This window comes from Opisthocomus hoazin, chromosome 10, assembly GCF_030867145.1.
Source record: "Opisthocomus hoazin isolate bOpiHoa1 chromosome 10, bOpiHoa1.hap1, whole genome shotgun sequence".
In the NCBI taxonomy this organism is placed as follows: Eukaryota; Metazoa; Chordata; class Aves; order Opisthocomiformes; family Opisthocomidae; genus Opisthocomus; species Opisthocomus hoazin.
Window position 1 is genome coordinate 22363785 of NC_134423.1, and position 21825 is coordinate 22385609.

The window sequence follows — 21825 nt, forward strand, 5'->3', positions numbered from 1 at the left end:
CAGAATTGATATTTTCAGAATAAATACACATATAGAACAAATAGCCTTAAATATAGACACTGGCTGTACCTGAATGACTGCCACTGAGAGATTTGTGGAGTCGTGGTGGTTAGCTCCGTGGGAACACCAGCACACTCCCTGAGTGGTGTCCATAAAAGCAAATCAAAACTAATGGCGGAGGAATGGACAAAAGAATAGAAAACAGAAATTGGCCATTGCTTAAAGCTGCAGTGAATCCTGTTTGCAACTTGCAAACTTAATCTCGAAAGGGATATAGTAGTGCTAGAAAAGGTAGAAAGAAGAGCCATATTAGAGGAAACAAGCATGATGGTCTAAGTTCTGCATCTGGTTCTGGAAGCTAGGAAGACCTATCAAGGAAGGATCATTCAATAAATGCCACGATTTTAGTATTCCTTGCCTACACATCCCCAGGTGCCTGTCATTGGACACAAAGTGCGAAGTGAGTCACCAGGTCTGATTAAGAATGGCAATGCCTGTGTAGTTCTTTAATTTCTGATAAAATTGTGTTTTCTAAGTCCCTGAGTGTGTGTCTACTTTATGACCATAAATGTCTTGGTCCTTGGTAATATAGCATGGCCATTCAGTAAAATGAAAGTATAATTACTAACCAGTTGGGTGAAGCAGTCTCAGGTAACCGTGCTGAATTGTAATATTGCCCTAATGCACACCAACCAAGTCTTTGTTGGGAGTCGACTACAGAATTCAGTTTAGCAGTCATTTCTGAGTTCATACTTAACTTAGAACCTCTTATTTAGCTGCTTAAATATAGTTGCCTTATTTTAAATACCTGGTTTTGAAAAATATTAGCCTTAAACTTCGGCAGCTGGAAAAAAAATCAAGTTCTTTTTGAGCTGACAGCCAGAGAACTAAACAGGACCCGACAGAGCTGTAGCAAGGGTGGGATGAGAAGGGGTCTTGCTTCAGGAACCCCTCTAAGGAGGTCACCAGATGTCAGTAAGTATATCTACATCTGGCCAGATGTTGCTGCCACCGAGGATGAGGGGCTGCTGCCTGGCTGGTAGGAAGAGGCAGAAGTAATAGCTTTGAAAGACTGCGAGAGAGTGGGGCTGGATCAGAGGGCAAGTTGGAGGACCATACCAAGTGCCAGAATGTCTCACGCTGGCTCTCCGTCCCGGTGAAGCTGGCAAGATTCATGCAGGTCATTTCAGTAGCGGCATGGTTTAGGCTGTTTCAGGTTTGCTCGAAGTTGATTGCACAAGCATAGTTCAGATGAATATAAAGGCAGTTTGTGACTTCTGCTGGAGAAAACACGAAGATGTATCAATCAAAGAAATTGCATTGTAAGTTATGCTAAATCCACCGTAGGTGTTAGTGAGTGTAGAATAAATAATAATCAGATGACACTCATTGTGTGTATTACTGACCCAGAATCATTTCCACTGAAAGACAACATGTGAATTTAGCCTCTAAAGTTAGGTAAACTTTTAGGGAAGTGCAACAAAACGTGACTTCTGCCAGCACGGTTCTGCCTTGCTCTTGAATGGGAAATACAGAATACTTTATGAGATTCTACATAGCTGGGGGAAAAAATTCTGAAGACATATCCAATGTTTTAGAGCAACTAGTTAGTAGGCCAAGATTTTTATGGTGTGTAATATTTCATAGGGCTTTCAAGGTTGGAGGAAATATGTTTTTGAACACTGAATATTTTAAGGGCACCCTATAGTATGAATTCCTTTTATTTTTTTATTTTTTTTTTAAACACGTGTTTCACCATCCTATCCAGAGCTGGAGTTTTTTTCCATAACATTTGCTGTCCCAAGGCCACTCATGGTGGAAAATTATTTTTTTCATGGAACACTGAGTATTTTAGAGCTGCTCCAGTGCTAGTGGAAAATAACCTGTGTTTGAGGTCAGAAAAATAGATTAAGCTAATTTTAAAGTTTTATAGCCACTTAGGTCTATAGTACAAATTTTTAACACCAGAGGATTTAGATCCATTGCAAGAGTAAGATTCTGATTTTTAAGGTTTTTCTAAGAGTTAGAAGGCCCCAGATTAGGAATGCATCTTTGTTCATGAAGGACAATTACAGCCATCTTTCATTTTAAGCACATGTTCAATTGCATTCCCTAGTAGGGATGGATTTAATCCTATGCTTAAATGCTTTCCTGACTTGGAGTCATAGGAATATGATTGTTTGATTCTGCTACTAGCAGATGTCAGTGATGGATCTCCCGTTTGAATCATTGGGATCTAAATTGCACTCAGGGATTCTGAACCTTCGGCATTTTCAGTGAGTCAATACCTTTGGGCTCGTCCTCAGCTGCATCTGTGTGGAGGTGGGGAATGAAGGAAACAAAGGTGGCTACAGGCCATCTCTTACCTCTTCCTCTTTTGTTACTGGCTGGGGATCAAACCAGGAATTCTGCAGCTTGAAAGTAATATTTTCTTGGATGTAGATAGGGAATGACTTCCTTCCAGGATTACAAACTGGAAGATTTACTTTTTTTCCTGAAGAGAAGGTCTAGGAAATGATTCCCAGAATGATTTGGTGTCTTCTGGTGGATACAGAAAGAAAACCATTCTGCAGAAGCAGCTTATGTAGATGTGTTAAATTTGGACAGTAAGGTGAAAGGAAGATGCATTTTAAAACTGTTCAAGAAGGGACAAATGACAACAGTAGGAAGCCCTTTGAGTCAGAACAGAGGGCAGAAAATTATAGCAGTGAGGAGAAAATATTTTTAAAATTCAGCATGATTAGCTTTTAAACATCTCTGTTAATATCCTTCTTGCTACAATTCTGTAATGGAAAAGGCCCTTGAAGACAGTGTGAATGTTATTTTTGTCTGTGTACAGTCCCTATGTAAATCAACCTTTATGTAAAGGAGAGTCAGGCATCTGCAGTAAAATTCCACCTTGTGCACAGGAAGAACTCCTCCATGAAGTCCTACAAATATGTCCCAAAACTTAAGTGTAATTTCAGCTCCATTCAGTTTGTCACCTTTAAGGAAAAAAAAAAAAAAATAAAAGAAAAACCACCAAAATCTTGTGGTTTGGCTTATTTTTGCTTAGTTTATTTTCTCCTTCGTTAATAAAACAGTACTGAAAATTTTTAAAGTTTCATTTACATGAATACTAAAGGATAAAGCACAGGTTTTAGGCCTTAACTGTTTGCCTAGAAAAAAAGAGCTTTTCCTGCATTTTGATGGTATGCTTGAACTCTATCCTGCAGTTTCTGTGTAGGAGGGTCGGTGCTTTGCCCAGTGCTACTGTAGGTCTTGTCACAAGAGGAATGTGGGAGTTGTATACTTCACCTGCTTTCTCACAGGAGCTGATAAATGAGACTTCACTCAGTGTGCAATGCTGTGTATCAGTAGGGAAGAAAAATGTTATCTCAGGAGTAATAAATATGGAGTCTAATTTCTAAAGGAAAAGGATCAAAAATATGCACAACAGAAGCTTTTTCACCTGAAATGCATAAATGGTGACTGCATGCTAGGGCTGTGCTATGTTATGAGAAGGAGTTTTGTGCAAAGCACTGTGTTAAGCACAGAGACTATTAAAAAGGTAAATGCACACCTAAAAATAGGGTTTTTTAGTACCTTCCAACAGTAAGAGTTTCTCCTGATAGGAATTCCAGAAATGACAGTATGCACAAGAACTCAGTGTTTCTCATGAGAGTTATGGCAGAAAAGGATTTTTCACTGGCAGTGTGAACATGCAGATAAAGTGAAGCTGTCCAGAAGAGCTTGAAATGTATACACTGCTTTGCTGAAGACTGCAAAGGAGCTGGACTATAAAGGATGTCTTTTGCTCCTGCTTTATTAGCTTAATCCATTTATAGGGTGTCTATCAGCAGATGGAATAGCACCGCGCAATAAATCTTTTTTCTGGCCAGTTTTTCTACTGCATCTTTTGGGATGCACAGCTCTGAAAGCTTGATGTCACATTTGTGCTCATGAGTTTTGGGTTCCCTCAAAAGGCAGGGTTAGAAGTCCCTGATTTCTAGCGTACACCATGTCCTGACTGCAGTGTGCAAAGTCCTGTCCCCTCTCCTCCCTTCACGCTCTACTCCAGCCTTTAACATGTCCCTGAACTCTTCTCTGAAAGGTATCTTCCTTTTTTCCATAGCTCAGGGCTCAGGCTGAATATTTGCCTTCATAGTCTTAATAGAAACCTAACCAAAAGCCCATGACAAAGGACACAGAAGGAGCTTGATTGCAAATATCAGTTGTTCTTAAGCATATGGTCCAATACCTCCCAGACTTGCTCTCTGATAGTGAATTGGTTTCTGCGTAATACAAAGGTTGGGGAAAGGAAGGGAACCATGAAATGCTAAAACTTGAAGAGTCCTCGAAATGATTGTGAAGAGGCCAGCTCAGAGGGAGTCAGCATACAGTTCACATAGAGGTTACTAACTCTTAGATAAAAATCTTACTTCTCAGTAGTTTTGGATAAAATACAATGCAGGAGTGTTGTGATTATCCCCACTATTATTTTCAGCTCAAATAGCTCACATTTATGGATGCACCCTGAAGGTATCTAGATAACATTAACTGTTTTAAAATGACAGTGTGCAATAACCACATATAATGCGTAATAGTGTTGCTTTTTCCATTATGTATTTAACTGACCATTTTTCATGGATTTGCCCACCCTCACCCCCTTCCTTTGTCTGTAAGTGACAGCACCCCTGAGATTTCTTGGATGGATTCGTTGTGCGTTTCAGTTGGACTGGTTGCTGGGCTGGCATGCAGGGCTCTGTCCACACATTGGCTGCTTAGACTTAGATTTTATGTTTGTGTATTCACATTATTCACGTGAGAAATGGTCTGATTTACTTATGTGTGTGTGTGGCATTACTTGCGTGTTTCCCCTAAAGAGAAATGTATACAGCTCTTCGAGAAAGAAAGAGCAATCATTTGCTATAGCTTAAAATGAGTTTAAGGTGTGTGACAGACACCCAGTTTTGAACTTAAAATGAGAGGCAAAGCTATTCTGCAGACTTCTGCTGCAAACTGAACTCCAGTCCAGGTTCTAAAAGGTTCTACATGTCTGTGAATGAGGCACGGGTAGACAAGTAGAGACATGGCAGTTTTTCTGGGCTAAACTCTAGGGTACAAACCAAGTTTAGAAGAAAAAAATATTTACTGAAGTTAAATCCCAGGAATGAGATACATTTCTGAATGCTGTGGTGAGAGCAGAGGGAGGACTGTGTGATGGGGAGATACTGGGCTGAAGTTTGATAGAGGCTCAGGTTAAAAGCTTAAATTTGAACCTTTCCAAACATTTTTGTGTTTTGTGGAACTTGACTTTAAATCTTTTGACTTCAGTCCCATCTCAACTGTGCTGCTTCTGTCTTATTTTTGGCTCTGGTTAGTCTGCAGGATTTTGGTGCCAGTGAGGGTAGTCTGGCTGCAAACCTCTAGGCCTTAGATTAAAACAGCTCAGCATCCTCACAACACCTCCTCAGCCCATCTGTACAGTAAGTATATACGCCTGAATGGCCATGGAAAGTACACTGTAAAGGAAAAATATGTCTGAGAATGATGCACTTTAGCCAGAAAGCTGGGGTAAAATGGAAAAAAGACCCTTAAAACAAGACCTCATCCTAATTCCAATAGGGTTTTTTGAAGTGGCATAAAGCTCCTTCTGGAAACTTGAAAAACGGCCTGGTTTTTTGGACCCTTGTGCGTTCTCCAGATCTGTACTTTGTTTTGTGCAGTTTTACTCGGTAAAACAGAATCTCGTGAGTTTAAAAGCACTGAACAGTTGCTAAATTGTCTAGAATAAAATTTGTGATTATGCAGAAGAGTGTTTCTTTCCGCTGTCTTCCTAGACAAAATGGTGGGGGGAGCTTTTTCCTTCAGTGAAATAGCAGGTTTCAAAAAATATGTCTGGTTCCTATTACAGTAAAGGAAAAACTTGAGGTGTGCATTGGAAGTGCTAAGCCAGTGATTGAAATGTTAAAGTTGTTCCTAAAGGCTATTCCACATCATGAAGACATCATCTGTAAAGTAATACTGCACAATGATCTGTGAAGAGAGGAGACTGAATTAGCATTCAATATGGCTGAAACTTCCACATGTCCCACATTCAGGTTAGCTTCTGTAGCAGAAACCATTTTGGTAGTCTTCAGTGAGCACTGATCGGCATAATTAGAGAAAATAGAGTTCAGGTGAAAGACAGTTTAACTGCTCTGACTTCTCTTGCGCCCTTGTGTGCTTATGCAGCTAGTTGCTGTGCCACGTATGTGGGGCTTACCTAGTGATTTATCTAGGATTTTGGAGCTTTGAAAGAGTGCTTCTGCTGCAGCAGTTCAACTACAGCGCAAGCAATGAAGTGTCTGATTTGCCAACTTGCAAAATACCCTTTTAAAGGCAAACGTTTGAGGAAATTAATACAACAGTAGAAGTCCTCCCACAGAGGTGGTGCTGTGTCATTGGAAAAATCATCTAACTAAAAATAAATATCCAAAATCATTCACTGATTAAAATTTAGAACAACAAGTTATCTGCTAATGCTGAGTTTCTCAGAGTTCAAGCTTTGCAGTGGGAATGATGATAGACCTTTGGCTTTCTGTGGCATGGTAAATGAGATTGCTTAACAACTGGGCCCCTCATTTAGTTGTTAATAGCTCTTTCTGTTCCTTTTCCTTCCCACTGCATTGTTACAAGTTGTATATATGACATCTGCTGCTTGAAGAAGTTTTCAGGAGCTTTTTTGGCAGAAATTAGTCAAGTGTATTTTCTAATCTAATTTATAAACATATCCCTTTTTTCTTCAAGAGTAATATTTTGCCTCCATTTCTTTTTTTTTCTTAATTTTTGATTAGAAATGGTATATTCATTCCTTCCTTCATGTATTTTGGGGTGCGGGTTGAATGAAAAGACACTGTGCAGATCTCTACGTCAGTTGGTCCTGATTTGGGTTAATGGTCTCACATATTTCAGTAGCAAGACACATCAGCACATTTCTTTTGTAGGAGTGGTAGCAGTTCTTAAAGCTGTTTAGTGAGCTTGCCTTGCAGTGCTTAACTTTTAATCTCAGTGGATGCTGAATTCTTAATAGGGCTCACAACTGAGATTTTTTTGTCGTGAGTGGAAAAAGTACTTGTTTTGGTGCTATGTCGTTATTTTGATTGAGGCTATCTGTGAAATAATAAAGGAACTTAGGATTCTTGAATGTTACAGTAGCGGTTAGCAATATAAAACCTATGGTTTATCTCTCTCAATAAATGTTTTATTTATTTGCATTTTAAAGGTGTTCCCCAACCAAATGTAACATGGTTTAAGAAGAAAGACATTCTACAAACAAATTCTTTCTTGGTTTTGAATGGCTCTTTATTTCTGAGGAATGTTTCCTATGAAGATGCAGGAACATACACCTGCAGAGCAGCTAATGCTCTTGGAAAAGCTGAAGCTGCCTCTGTTCTCCACGTAACTGGTAAGTGTTAAATGAGAATTCCTTACTGATAACAACAGTGAGCCACTTCTACTATGAAATTTAACCAATAAAATAGGGGGGGATATTTAGTACTTTATAATAAACTTGGAATTTTTGACTGCATCTGACTCCCTGGGATCTGTTCTCTATTTTGTGTTTCCTGTAATACTGGATCTAGGTACAGATGGTTTGACTTGTGACTTCTTCGAAAGTTGTTCCATCTTCTTGCTTCCAGGCAAGAAATATCAGCCCTTAAACCAGCAGACACATTAGAAAACTAAATCCGCTGTCATATTATATTGTTCCCAGTGGAACAATGGAGCAGGCTTGAGTTATTCAGAAAATCTTCATGGAAATTCAGTGAAACGAAAGCAAAGGCTGGTTTTGTTTGGTTTTGGTTTTGTTTTGTTTTTTTTTTTGTTGTTGTTATAAAGCAAATAAAACTTAGGGACACGGAAAACAAAAAATTCTGAATATCAACTGCTAACTCTCAGAATAGAAAATGTAAAGAAAAACTCCATTAAAATGACTCTATTGTCAGTAGATTAATAATGTAATACTCTATAATACAATCATGCCTTGCAAATAGCTCCAATAAATGGATCAGCTGGCTCTAGAGATTAACTCTCTCACCATTTTGCTGTGCGCAGTTATACATGGCCAGTCCTGCTACAACGCTTTCTTTCTTAGGCACACATGTGTACGGCAGGTTATAGATGTTTGGGTCTGTTGGCCGAGGAAGACGTACCAAAGACATAAGAGGAGTCTCTGTGTAGTATGAGTATGGGCTGAGGCTCCCTTCTTGATTTCAGTTTTCCTGGACTACATCAGAAGTTCAGGTGTTCCAGAAAGGAATGTTATTATAATGATGTGACTGGGAAGATTGCTCACAAGAGTCCGAACTTTGTTTGTATTCCTGGTCACATGACACTAGTTTAAATAAATCTTGGGTGGATAGGAGAGGGCCAAATTCTGCAATTTTTTTTGGATGTGCAAAACTGCAATGAAATGGAAGCACTTCTGGTGTCAGGACTTGCAGATTGTACTGGCTCAACGTTGTCCAAAGTAACATAATGTCAGCCTGTTGGACTTTGCTACAGCAATTACTGCCTGACCTGGGGCAGCCAAGCAGCAGAGCAAAATCGATGCAGCCTTTCTAGTCAGAGTTCCGAAGGACGGACAAGGCAACAAGCCTCATGCCTGTATGGGACTGGCCTCGCTCAGGGTCTGTGGAGCCTTTTTGTCCCAGTGTTTACGTAGACAAGCAGGAGGCTTTGTACAGACATTGCGCTCTGAGGAAAGATGTTGAACCAATGTAAAATGACCCATGGAAGTTAGAATATAACAAAAAATTGAAACCATTCTGGAAGGAGAATCATAGATATTATGCATGTTCAAAAGAACAGAAATGTTGACTAAGTGGCAAGAACTGTGTGTTACTGACAGATTGCCCACATTTTTGGCAGTTGTTCTGTGTGGCATCTGATAAAAAGGAGGAGTTGCTATAGTGATAGGCATATGATTCTGCATACATTATGCTATCTCTGGACATAATGAGATTTTAAGAGAATTTCTTTGTTTTTTCTGTTGTAACACTTTGTCATAGTTCCATTCAATGGAACAGAGGAATTGGCCTGATGCCGTTGAGAGAATTATTTTTCTTTAAATTTCTGTATATGAATGAGATTGTCGTGAGAAACAGAAAATACATCATACATCCTGTAAGTCTTGTTTTTACACAAAGTGTTACAGGTTTATTTTTCTAATAAATAAAATTCAATAAATTTTATTAATTTAGAAGTTTGCATAAATATAAATAATTTCTGCATTTGTTTACATATCTAAAGTATATTTGTTAAACAGACAATTTAACTGCATAACTGAAATTGATCCTAAAGAATCTAAAAGCACTGTTATCCTTCTTCATAACTGGCATGTTGGATATTTTGATACAATTTCTTTTCTGGCATCTTGATTTAATTCTTGCTAAGAAGAGATCTAATGCATTGTGTTACAGAACAAAGACATATAGAGAACAACACTGTATTATTAAAGGGAAGCAGGAGAAAGCGTGTCCTAATGGCATCTGGAATTGGTACAAATGTCAGTGTGGTACCTGGAGATCCACTAAGAATAGGTATGTTGTCTTTTCTGCTTTGTCATTTACATTTTATTAAAATGGAGAGGGCCACATGGAGAAAGTGAGTGTAATTCCTAAGAGTCTGGGTTTGGTGACCTTCTGGATTTCCTAACCATATTTCAGATCTCTATTATCAGGGAGGAAGCCTCAGAGTAAGACACACAATTATTTTTTGAGTCAGCTTTTCAAAAAATGTTTTAAAATGGCGACCCTTTAAGCATCATCTAGGTGACTCATCATGAGACTGAAGCTGCGTAATTTCTCTTTGAGCTTCACTTAAGAATAATGGGAGGCAATTCAGCTGGACTCTAGAACTTGTTTTTAATTTTTCTGTCTAAATTACTGCCTCTGTGGATTGAAAATGCAGCAATTACATTTAATGTGTTTATGACTCCTTTCCAAAACAGACAGAAACTCTTTCAGTACAAACCTACTTGCATATTGTAGAGTCTGGGATGAAATCTTTGTTTCACTTAAATAATTGTTTTTCCCCCACCCTTCATTCATATAGAAGTTAAGTTTGTAAGAACTTACTGAAAGGGAAAATATAAAGAACGATGGTAAGTATACATCAGCTTACACAGCAGATAACCCTCAAGGGGCAGTCAGGATTTTGGCCTGTAGCTTGGAATTCAGTGAATTTATACATACTCTTGTTTTTATTTAGGCTGGTAAGGTCTTTTACATAGAATCACACAATCATGCATACTTATTCACAAACATTTCAATGTGTTTACAGAAACCTGCTAAAATGCTGTTATTTTTCAGGTTGCCCAGTGCTGCCCAGCTACAGAAATACAGTTCGCTGGCTTTTCGGAGATAGTCCAATTGAGGAAGTGAAGACCTTGGAATACCAAACCCTGGCTGGGGGTCGTATCCTAGAGGTGAACACCAACTCTGGTCAATTTGCTGGACAATTCCAATGTTGGACTTCAGCTAGTACAAAACCAATGTCAGTTTGGGTAAATGTCAAGAAGGAAGGTTTGTTGAAAATTATATGACAAATTCTTAAATTTTAAAATATTTTCTTTCACTCTGTAAAGACTTTTCTGAAACCTAACCTGCTTTTTTACATAGGAAGTAATTCATAAATATGTGTTTAACTTCACATACGTGAATAGTCCCACATAAGTCAACAGACAATGTCCGTACTCAGGGTTGGATATGGGAATTAACATGTATCCAAATACCACCTGGGGTTCTCATTCCTTACCTGTGTAGCTGAGAAGCTGAGAGAATGTTGCCCGATTCAGTGTCTTGCTGCTTAAACAGTTTTAAATCAGGCAGGTTTTCTGAACTTCCACTTCAATAAATCATATGAATTGCTGCCACGATAGTCCACCAAGCTGAAACAAAACTGACGTTGAGGTCATGTATGGAAATATCTTAATTATAATCAAAATAATTTTAATACAATTGTCATATTCCAGCATCATTAGAATGATATGATAGCCATGTTATTGTAGTCGCTGTTAAATATATCAATGCACTAGGGCACACTGCACACTCATCAATTTCAACGTTAAGTTTTCAAGAACGTTTTGTAATGTCCTCCAATGTAATGCGCTTGCACAAAACTACATTTCTATTAGTAGGTTATAGAATCACAGAATATTCGGGGTTGGAAGGGACCTCTGTGGGTCATCTAGTCCAACCCCCCTGCCGAAGCAGGGTCACCTAGAGGATGTGCAACTGAGGATTATAGATGAATATGACAAGGATCTTGCACATTCACCAGCAGGACAATAGGGTATCTGCAAACATTTTATAAAGTTTTAACTATTTAAAGTGCTTTAGAAATTAATTACATTATAATTGGGCTTTAAAAAAGCGAGTTAGGAACTTAGATCCTACTATGAGTCTGGCAGCAAAGCATCAATCTCCATTTGACAATTTCAGAGAAAAAAAATCTCTAACCAATCAATGCCCAGGGAATGCAAATCAGGTTTAAAAACAAGTATCTGTTGAAGTTGGAAGTTTTTGTATGTGATTTATCTGTTAACCTATCAATATGATTTGGCTTACTGTTTATGGGCAGAGGAGTCAAGCAGTAAGATCAGATCTTGCAAATTCCCTGTGCTATGTGTAAGTGTCTTCTCAGTGACTGCCAATGGATTACTTTTAAAGGTGAGAATGGTTCCAGTACGGATGGGGTTGCAGAGTCAGTTACGTTTGCAAAGTCATCTCATAGAAACAGCTATGATCAAAATGTCTATTTTTGAAATGAAAAGTAAATAAAAATATTAATGAACTGAATCAGAAAATATCCTAATAGAGTTTATAAAAAAACATATCCAGGCCTTGGTCCTAATATAGATTTCATAAGTTAGAATTTCTGAACAGGTCTAGCCAGGTATTGAGCTATCCACCTGTAGTCTTTAGCTGGGCTGCCTTTGAGTTGCCCAATACGCTTTCCACTCAGACTGGTCAGTATTTTGGGGAGATTCCATATTCTAGTCGTGAGATTTAACTCTGATTGTTGCTGATATAAATGTTTCGTCACTGAAACACCCATGCATTTGTAAGACTGCAAAATCTCCTCTGGTGGTTTGTGCACAGTAGGCATATTGAGGGCACTTCTGAGCAGTATCATCCTAGTTAAACAAACAATACAGTCTCTCCATCACAGTTGCAGCCAGTAAATTTAACTATTTCTACTTTGAAAAAGGCCTTTTTGTATTATTTTAAGAAACCCAGAAGTAATAAGGAAACATTGAAAAACAATAAGTTAAAGTATTCATTACGTGTTGGAAGAGTGAGCCTGTGGACACAGCTGGTAGCTATCAATTATTCTTGGTTATTACAGAAAAATCTGACTCCTCCTGTGATCACATAAAAAATCTGTCAACATTGCATAGTACTTCATCTTTTACCAAGTGTCAAAAAAAAATTGTGGAGGAAGGCGTAAATGTGGAATTGTGACTAAATATAAAGGTAGTAATTGTCAAGAGGTGATTGGGTTTTAATATAAAACTCTCTTTAAAACAAATTCCTTTTTCATCTTGCCAGATGCCTTGGTGGCAAATTATTTATGTGTTAAATACTTTTCTATAGTTCAGCACAGGAATCTCTTAAATCCTGAAATTATGTGAAGTATCTGGAGTAAGATGAGTTTTCTTCAGAATAACCTTACTGTAGAACAGCAGGAAACCTAGAGAACCTGATTTACAGTTTCCTCTTTTTAATGCTCATTGTATAAAAATGTTATGAAAGTTTTAAAAGAAGTTCATAAGTTCCTGCTGTGAGCCAGGGTCTGCCCTTCATGTGCACATATGCTGATTCCATTTGCCTTCTAGAGAACTTCATGCTCATGTCTAAGGGCTGAACTCAAGGGGAAGCTGAGTAGGACTAAATTCTACTTTGGCTTACGGTCCCTTTTCACAGTGCTGAAATATTTGCTTTTCTACTGAGGGTGTGGTATCTATCTAGCTTACCGAATATGCTGCCAAATCAATGAAAATGTGAGGCAGTTACAATGTATAATGCCTCTCTCACACTACTTTCAATTGTGTTTCTTAGATTATAAGTGGGAATATGCTGAGTGGAGTACTTGCTCTGCTAGCTGTGGGAACTCAGGAACCCGCTCCAGAAGACTGCAGTGCATGAATGCAGCGAAAAAGGTAGTAAATCAGTCGTTATGCAGAGAGCTGCAAAAGCCAGTGATTTTTTACCAGGCATGCAACACAGATGACTGCCCTGCCAGGTAAACTCCTTTTTACTATATTTCCATGTGCTCTGTGTATATTAAAATGCACTCACAACCTCCTGAAATTGCTTCTGTGTTTATACTCTGAGTTTGAAATGTGGCGTTTATTTCATCATGAACCCTAAAGCGCGAGATGTGAAAATGCATCACAAGCAAGCAGGGGAATGTTTCATTCAGGTGAATAAATGAAATTTATTCTCCATGCTGCTGCAGCAAGTCTTGCTGCTACCACACTAACACCTTAAAAGCTAATCTGGAGGTCTCTGAGACATTGGGATGTGCTGCTTTTATGGAATCTGTGGCAATGCACAGAGAGAAAACTTGTCATAGTCAGAGCAGCCAGGATACTCGCGTTCACCCACTCTCGTTCCGTGCCAGCAGAGCTCCGAGTAGGATGTTTGCTGTGAAATGCCTCATTTATCTCTAATGCCCCTCACCACAGTGTCACGCTCCTTGCATGTCCTTCCCTGCCAATTTTCTTTCTGGATCAACTGGAGTGCCTTGTGATCTTGGGGCAGAAAATCTTTATATCACAGGCAAGTATAGCACAACATCTGATTCCAAAAGCCAAAACCTTACCTCTGGACTTCTCGCGTTGCGCTGAGCATTCCAGCTCAACGAGGCGTTGCTCTAGGTTTCTAGCAGGAAATCCCACAGGAGTCCTCAAAACAAGTGCTTTCCGTTGCTTTAAAGAATTGTCCATCACTGTCAGCAACGCAAAAATCTGTGAGGGATGAAAAGTCATGCACACATTTGGAGCTGTCCCTCACTGGAAAATGTTCAGAGAGAAGTGTTAAGACCTTAACTGACATTGTGGGAGTGCATCTTGCCAGTATGTTCTAAACTCTGTTCTAAATACAGAAAACATAGCAACAGATAAATATCAGGAGAAATTTGTTTATATTTCATTATTAACAGCCAAAAAAACAGATCATCTTAAATTGTGAGTCTGAACTCCAGCCAGCCCATAACAAGCAAACTTTTTGCCAGTGGAAAAATACTGAAATAGAAGTAATAGTTTGAAACACACAGACTCAGTTGCAGGTTTCCCTCTTAAAATCCAGCCATTCAGAGCAGGTGACAGAGAGTTAGGAGGATGCTAGAGGGCCCGCTGCTCCCCTGAGCAAGGTCATGCCTTTTCAGTGGACTGCAGTGCATTACGTAAGAACCTGATTATCACTGGACCCAGACTGCTCACCACAAAACCCAGTCAATTATTTCATATCACTAAACAGACTGGGACCTAAATTCTCTCATTAAAATGCTTAGATTTATTTTGCTTTTAGTTTGGCTTTATGTATTTATCAGTGGAAGGGAATTGTGTGTATACCAACATAAAATGAAGTCTAGCTTGGATTATACATGTATGCTAACATATAAATTGTTTTTCTTTTATGAAGTATTCTATGCTTCCTGTACAGGAACAGCATCCCCGATGCCTGGAAAATAGCGCTGTGTCTGGTTCCTAGTGCCCCCCACCTCTCCCCCTTCCCTGTAATTACTGACCTGGGAGGGAAGTGCAAAATGTTCAGACTTCGCTTTCCATTTCCCCACTTACTGATTTCTGCATGATCTTCTCATCCCAAGGCAGCGCTTTAGAAAATATCCATAGAATTAGATAGGCTTTATGTGTACAGTCAGTGTCATGGGCCCTTATTATTCAAAGTATTTTGCATGTGTTTAATCACTTCTTTCCAGCACAGCGCAGAAGTACAGTTAAGCAAATATAAGGGTTTAAGCACGTACTTGTGCTTTAAGCGTTTGCCAGATTTGAGCCTTGCTGACTTGCTGTGTATGTGCTGCACCAAATGTTTGCAAAAGTATCTGAGCTTTAAAAGGGAGAAAAAGACGAGTCCATATTGTAAAAGATTAATCTTCCTTGAATGGATATAAACTGTTTGACTCTAAGAAAATTAAATAATTGCTAAAGAGAATAAAATGTTTTTCCTCTTGTCACAGTTGTGCTACACATAAGGTCCCATTCTGTATTTCTAGCCTAGATTTATGAAAAGATCCATGTCAAATAAATTGTATTACCACCTGCTGTTTCCCAAGTATTGTTCCTAGCAGCCAGGACAGACTAAATCTTTGCAACTTCTAATCAATAAATAACATGTTCTGCTTGAGCCATTATCTAGCAAGATCTTGATGTAATAAATTTGGATGAGTTATGACACCTGTCACCTTAGTGGTAGCTAAATCAGTACCATTCATTGTATAAGTTACGGAAAAGGATGCTGTCCTGTCTTCACAAATGTTAAATCCCACGTTCTGTAGGGTTCACCTAACATAACCTTTTGGGTAACAAGCAGTGTAACTTCTGTTAGCATATATGGAGCCACAGTTATCTTAAAGGTCGTCAGTTAACCAAATTTATAAGATCTGGCTTAACAACTGAAAAAGCTGATTCTACCTTTTCTCACGTCTAAAACTTGCAATGACAGTTTCTTTTGATTTTTATTTGTGAACAGATTGCTGCAAACTTCCAGAAAGTTTGCAATGCTTTCACAGTTTTTATAAATTTGTCCCTGCATCCTGTAGGTGGGTAACTAGTCCATGGTCTGAGTGCTCTGCATCTTGTGGCAGTGGACTTCGCTATCGACAAATAACTTGTCAGCAAGTAAAAGCCAATGGCAGTGTGCTGACACTGCTGCCAGGTGCTTGTATACATGGAGATCGGCCTGTGGGAAGAAAACCCTGCGTGGGTCATTTGTGTGCCATGGGGACAATACAGACAAAAGGACAGGTAAGTCACAGAGTTTGTCTGCAAAGTGTATCAGTGTCATCATATCATTGGCTGAACATCTTTTGCACAAAGGAAGAGCTATGTGGCACTAGCTGTAATTACCTTTCAGACCAGTGAATCACAAATCCTGGTTTTTTTTCATTTCGTGATGTCTGAGCTACTTTTACTTGTTGACACTGTGATCTGAAACCTGAGTATTAGTTTCAATATATTTTAGAAGCTAATCCATTACCATGTATTCTCTTTTTTAAGCTAGTATATTACTTTTATTGCAGTCTTATAAGAATATGGTTTGCATAGCTGTACCTGTGAAGTCCCCTAAGAAAGATATATGCGTGTGCTTCAAAAGCAGTTGTTTAATACACAGAACTCTGCTTTCTTATGTTTTCTACATTTCTTCATTTGTACAGTAAACTTGTGTTCATTTTGATATTATGCTGATAATTATTAACAGAGTATTTACTATTCAATGAGTAAATTAATGAATTAAGATAACTACTGTTGCTGCATTTCTGATACAGGTATGAGCAAGGCAAGTTTGTGATTGTCAGAGCTACAGAAAGAATATTGTAGCACTAGAGATGTGAAATGATGAGAGCATGGATTTAGCTTTATGAATAGGTAGGAAAGTCAGTGTCTCAGGAAAATGGCACACAGAGAATCCAAAATACCTAGGCGTTATCTGAACTGAGGTATGATAGGTTCGAAGAAGGAGAAATACAAATCAAGAACCATGGCTGGGTTGTGTAACTGGTTAACTGCCTGGAAGGGTGATTCTGTTATTATTAACTTGGTTGTTTCTTTTTCTTTCCCCTCGTCCTTTTCTCTCACTTTCTAGTGTTCTGGTCGCTGTGTAGGCCGCCCTGTAGATTTACAGCATCATCACTTTATATGTCAACTTCGTAATGGATCTTTGGTGCCAAACTCTTCCTGTGATGAAAGAAAGAGGTATACAGTTTGAAGCAGTACAAGTTAGATTATTTAGATGATCAAATTGAAGATACAAGATTGTCAATGCAGTATAGATACGAAAATTCTTATGTATCAAATACAAGGAAAGGAGGTAGTGACCGTCATCCCTTTGTATACACTGGATGAATTCAGGAACCCAAGGAGAGTAACGGACTTGATTGGTGTCCTCCACTATGCTAACAGCAACGCTGGAAATAGCGTGAGAGAATCTTGATTGCCAAAGAGAAAGTAGAAATTGGAGTGATCTGCCATAGCTATTTCATTACTGCTGAACTAGGTCTCTTCTGATATTACCTTTTATTCTGGTCTACTACTGCCCAGATTTTATATAATAAGAGTTTTCCTGGGCCTTATTTTGTGGACCCTGTAAATTGGTTTACTAGTTTATAATTACTGAAATAAGGTGTACTTCTCTACATAAATAGATCTGATTCTGCCCCTTATTATGTACTGTTGAGGTATGTAAAAACTGAATGATGCAGAAAGTGTGACTTCTTACTTCAAGGCACACATTATTTGTAAGGACTCTGTTAATGTGTTTTGCTGTCTTTAAACAACTGCTTTGGATATGAAAAGTACAGGCTTTACACCTCCACAGAATCTTAATCAGCAGATTTGCTTGGGGCTGTGCTATAGCACATGGATGGATGGCAGTCTCTATAAAACACCACCATCTCAAAAAGGCTGAATTAAGACAAGTTAAAACTGAACGTGAGGGTTTAGGGGCACAAAACTTTGTTCCAGATCAAATGCATAGGTAGGGCAATGAAGAACAGGGAATAAATGGGTAACAAGTAAATACATGGGAAATGTTATTGTGTTTCTAGATTACTGAACCCAGCTTGTCGTGTTTCTTGCTATAAGGTGCTTCTGAATTGTGAGCATTTTAAAGCATTTTTGCTGCACACACAATGAAATTTTTGCTCCACTGAAGTACATGGTGAAACTTCCTTTTACTACTTAAGAGCCAGGATTTCACTTTAGCAGCTTCAAATGTTCGAGGAGGTTCAGTGTTAGCATAGAAATATCACCTGTGTTCAGGAAAGAGATTATGGATGAAGCACTTGCAGCATCCGGTATGCAACATTTCAGGGTCAGTTAAGTTTTCCTAATGGTAAAACATTTTTTCTATTCGAGGATTAAGTAATTGTTTTAAAGAATCAGGGCCTTGTCTTTTGTTTCCTCATGAGTCAGGCACGATGAATGGGCACAAAATGAAATACGTGAAATTAAACTTAAACATGAGGAAATTTTTTTACTGTGAGAGTGCTCAAACACTGGAACAGGTTACCCAGAAAGGTTGTGGAGTCTCCATCCTTGGATATTAAAAGAAAAATGGAGATGATCTGGAGCAATCTGGTCTAGTTTACTGTGCTATGGGCAGGGGGCGTGGACTAAGCAGTCTCCAGAAGTCCCTTCCAACATTGGTTCTATCATTCTGTGAGTAATGGTTTAGCACGAAAGTAAACTTTTAACCGCCATTTATTTTCCTCCACAGATCTCCTGTCAGAAGAAACTGTTCTTCAGAGACATGTGATGTCTACTGGTGGACAGGCCCTTGGAGGCCTTGCAGTGTGGACTGTGGGAGTGGATTTCAGTCCAGACAAGTGTACTGTGTACACAGAAAGAACAACAAACCTGTGGCTGATCAGTATTGCGGATGGAGGAAGAGACCAGTGTCCTGGCAATACTGCAATGTCACATCCTGTGGCAGTATGTAAATGTTTAATCTGTGAGCATAGTAATAGTTTGTAGCAGTTATATTAGAAAGTGACTCACAGTTGTACGCTAACGATTCTACAAGCATTTGATTGTACATCAAGGGTAAAACAATCCTCCCTAAAGAGCACTTCATAATCCCCGGGTTATTTTTCTCTGAGTAGGCCAGTTTGATGTTAAAGCCTCAAAGGCACTTTGAGAAACAGGATATTTAGGAAGTTGCTTAATGCAAACCTTCCTACACGATTCTGCCAGTTGTGACTCAAAAGTCTCTGAGTAAGCTGTTAGGTTAGTGTAAGATGGGGCAAGTTTTCTGAAACAGACCATAGGTAAATGGATGCAGTGAGATCACACCTCTAATTTGTGACCTAGTTCAGCTTTGAGTCCACTGTTGCCAGAAATGAAATGTAAAATAAGTACAAAGCTACCAGGAGAATCCATCAGTTGTTTACAATTACAATGATAAGTTCTCCTATTTATCTTCTGTCCATTATAAAGCCTTTTAATGTTTAAATATATTTTTCAGAAGGCGAATGCAAGGATACAGCTCACTACTGTACATTTGTAAAGCAACTAAAGTTATGCTTGATAGACATCTACAAACAAAGATGTCAATCATGTCAAGAAATATAACTCTTCTGTGGAAGGTTCATGATGCTGCAGTGAAGAGATAAGAAGAGAGGTTCATTAAAATAGCCTGCTCAAAGTATATACTTGTAAATAAGACATTAGTCATAACCATTAAATGGAAACATGGAGCTAATGAAAAAACAGTATTGCAGATTGATATGCTGGACAGGGTATTTTTTCTGGGATCTTTTATTATCCACACTTTGCAATGGAACCTTTAATTTTTTAAGCATTTTCGTGTCTGGATAAGGAAGATATCATGGCATATCATCTGTAACACTTTACAGGACATCACACTATAATTTTATCAGGGGAAAAGGCGTTATCAAAAGCACCAGGTAGTGCTTACTGTCCTTAAACTACAAGAAAAACAAAGTCACAAAGTCCTTTGAAGAATTTTGGAATGCAGCAACAATTGACCCCTAGGTTTTGTTTTTATTCTTTTATCAAATTTAACACAACTTTTACATTTATAGAAGCTGTGGTTTGTAGCTCTAAAATTTTTGGTGGCAATTTCATTTTCATAAACAGCTTGAGCTTAAGGGGGTTGCTCTTACAGGATATGTTTTACTGATATTAACTGTCAGATGGATACACAGAAGTACACTCAATTCTTCGTGCTTGTATTTATGTGTATGCAGTAAAAGACATTGTAGATGCTAGTACAATTTTCAAATCAACAACAGATCTGTTTTGAATAAATGAGGTGTCATTCTCCATTGTTTCTATTCTTCTGCTCCAGTCACTGAAGTACAATCAAAGTTCTGGCATGATTACAGTTTTCTACTGATTTTAAATTAGACACAAGGCTTCCTTGTCAGAGCTGTGAATGAAATATTTGCGAGCCGTGTTCTCTTGCACATTCAGTCAAATGGGGAGCCAACAACTGGCCAAACATGGCTGTAGGATTTTCTGTCTTGAACAAACATTCCTCCCCCCCATTAATGGGGAGAAATGTCCAAGGAAGAATTATTAATTATGAAGGTAGACAAGTGCAAGAAATCTATTCTGAGCAGTTGTCCATCAAGATGACTTTTCATCATGACCATTAACCATCTGAGTCTTTTGTACATTGATAAATTCTGATTACGATAATCCCGAGTAAATTATTTTCCATACTGCTGAGTATGTCTCATTAGGGCTATAAGCAGAGAACCCCACAGGAAGCAGCAGATAGGTATTTCTTTTCTTTTGTAGTTTCCAAACTACTGCACACGTTGGAGGCCCGAGTGCTTGTATTGACTTGGATCTTGTGTTACATTACTGAACTACATGACATGCTAATTAGTGGGTATGCTGTTAGAAGAGTTTTAGAAACAGCACTCCTGCGCAATGGGTTTGCATCACTGAAAATTAGATTAGCACTACTGTATAGAAAATGTTTAGTGTGGACTATTGTGTCTAAGGCTGACTGCAAGGAAAGGATATTCCTGATCATTACCTTTTTAATCAGCAATGGGTCTTTGTTTAAGCAGTTTTTTAAATTAAAAGAAAACATTTGTAAGATACTTTTGTAGATATTTATTTTCTGGTTTCAAAGTGCAATATTTTGTTTTGTACAGTGTTTAATAAAGATTTTTGGACATATATTTTTTCTTATTACCAAAATTTCTTATTCATGTTTTTCCTTTATATTTAAAGTTTTCAAATGTTAACATATAGCATTTTTTGTTGCTTTAATTTTGTCTTTAGTTAAATATGCATGCTATACAGAAGCAGTGCTGTAAATGTTTGTTATTGCAATTGGCATGACATTCCTCTGTAGATTATTTTATTGCTTCTCCAGTAACTGAAGATGTCTAATATTTAGCTTTCTTTAACGTAGTTTTGATACTTCTGAAATAAAGTCTAGTTTGATTATTCAACACTGTGATTACCCAGAGATTGTTTATTACTGTGATTTTCATGGTAGCTATGCTTTCATTCCAAGTGTTATTTTATCAACCTACTATGCCTATGGTTCTTGGATTTTTTCAAAGCTAAGATTAGTTCTTAATTTTGACAGTTTATCAGACAGATTCTCAGCTTCATTACAGTCTCCTTTGCACTGCTATTAAGAGGCAAAATCGATGTAACCTGACTGAAAAAGCGGGGAAGATAATTTGCCAAAATCCAAATACATCAGCTCTGACTCACGGAAATCTAGAATCAGGATTCTGTGAAAAAGTGGAATCAAGTTACATTTCTTTGCCAGGCCTTCATGTACTGCACCAAGCAGAGTCCATTTAGACCCAACAGAACAGCTCTATGTTTTATATTTAGTGGGTGATGGCAACAGCTACGTGAAAAAAACTTGTTTCAGAATATTCGGTGTGTTTAATAGTCTAAAAAGGAGAGTCTCATAAATAATATGAACAAGAAAAGCCTTAAAAATTTTTATTGAATTGAAAATAAACGTCTAGCAATGAAATGGTGGTGTTCCAGAGTAATCCTAGATGGTAACGTTGGCAAAGATGCATGGGTCTATTCAATTTTCCTTTTGT

At 38.2% G+C, this 21825-nt stretch overlaps 1 protein-coding gene across 1 annotated transcript in view; it reads left to right on the plus strand.

Annotated features, from left to right (window-relative positions):
* ADAMTSL3 (ADAMTS like 3) overlaps positions 1-21216 on the plus strand; it is a 195170-nt gene extending 173954 nt beyond the window's left edge. The window contains exons 24-32 of the mRNA XM_075431302.1: positions 7247-7429; positions 9447-9566; positions 10338-10550; positions 13089-13272; positions 15817-16021; positions 16860-16969; positions 18492-18706; positions 18798-18817; positions 19305-21216. Coding sequence (XP_075287417.1) covers positions 7247-7429; positions 9447-9566; positions 10338-10550; positions 13089-13272; positions 15817-16021; positions 16860-16969; positions 18492-18706; positions 18798-18817; positions 19305-19367 — 1313 coding nt within the window. The 3' untranslated portion in view covers positions 19368-21216. The remainder of the gene's footprint in view (positions 1-7246; positions 7430-9446; positions 9567-10337; positions 10551-13088; positions 13273-15816; positions 16022-16859; positions 16970-18491; positions 18707-18797; positions 18818-19304) is intronic.
* Positions 21217-21825: the final 609 nt, after the last annotated feature.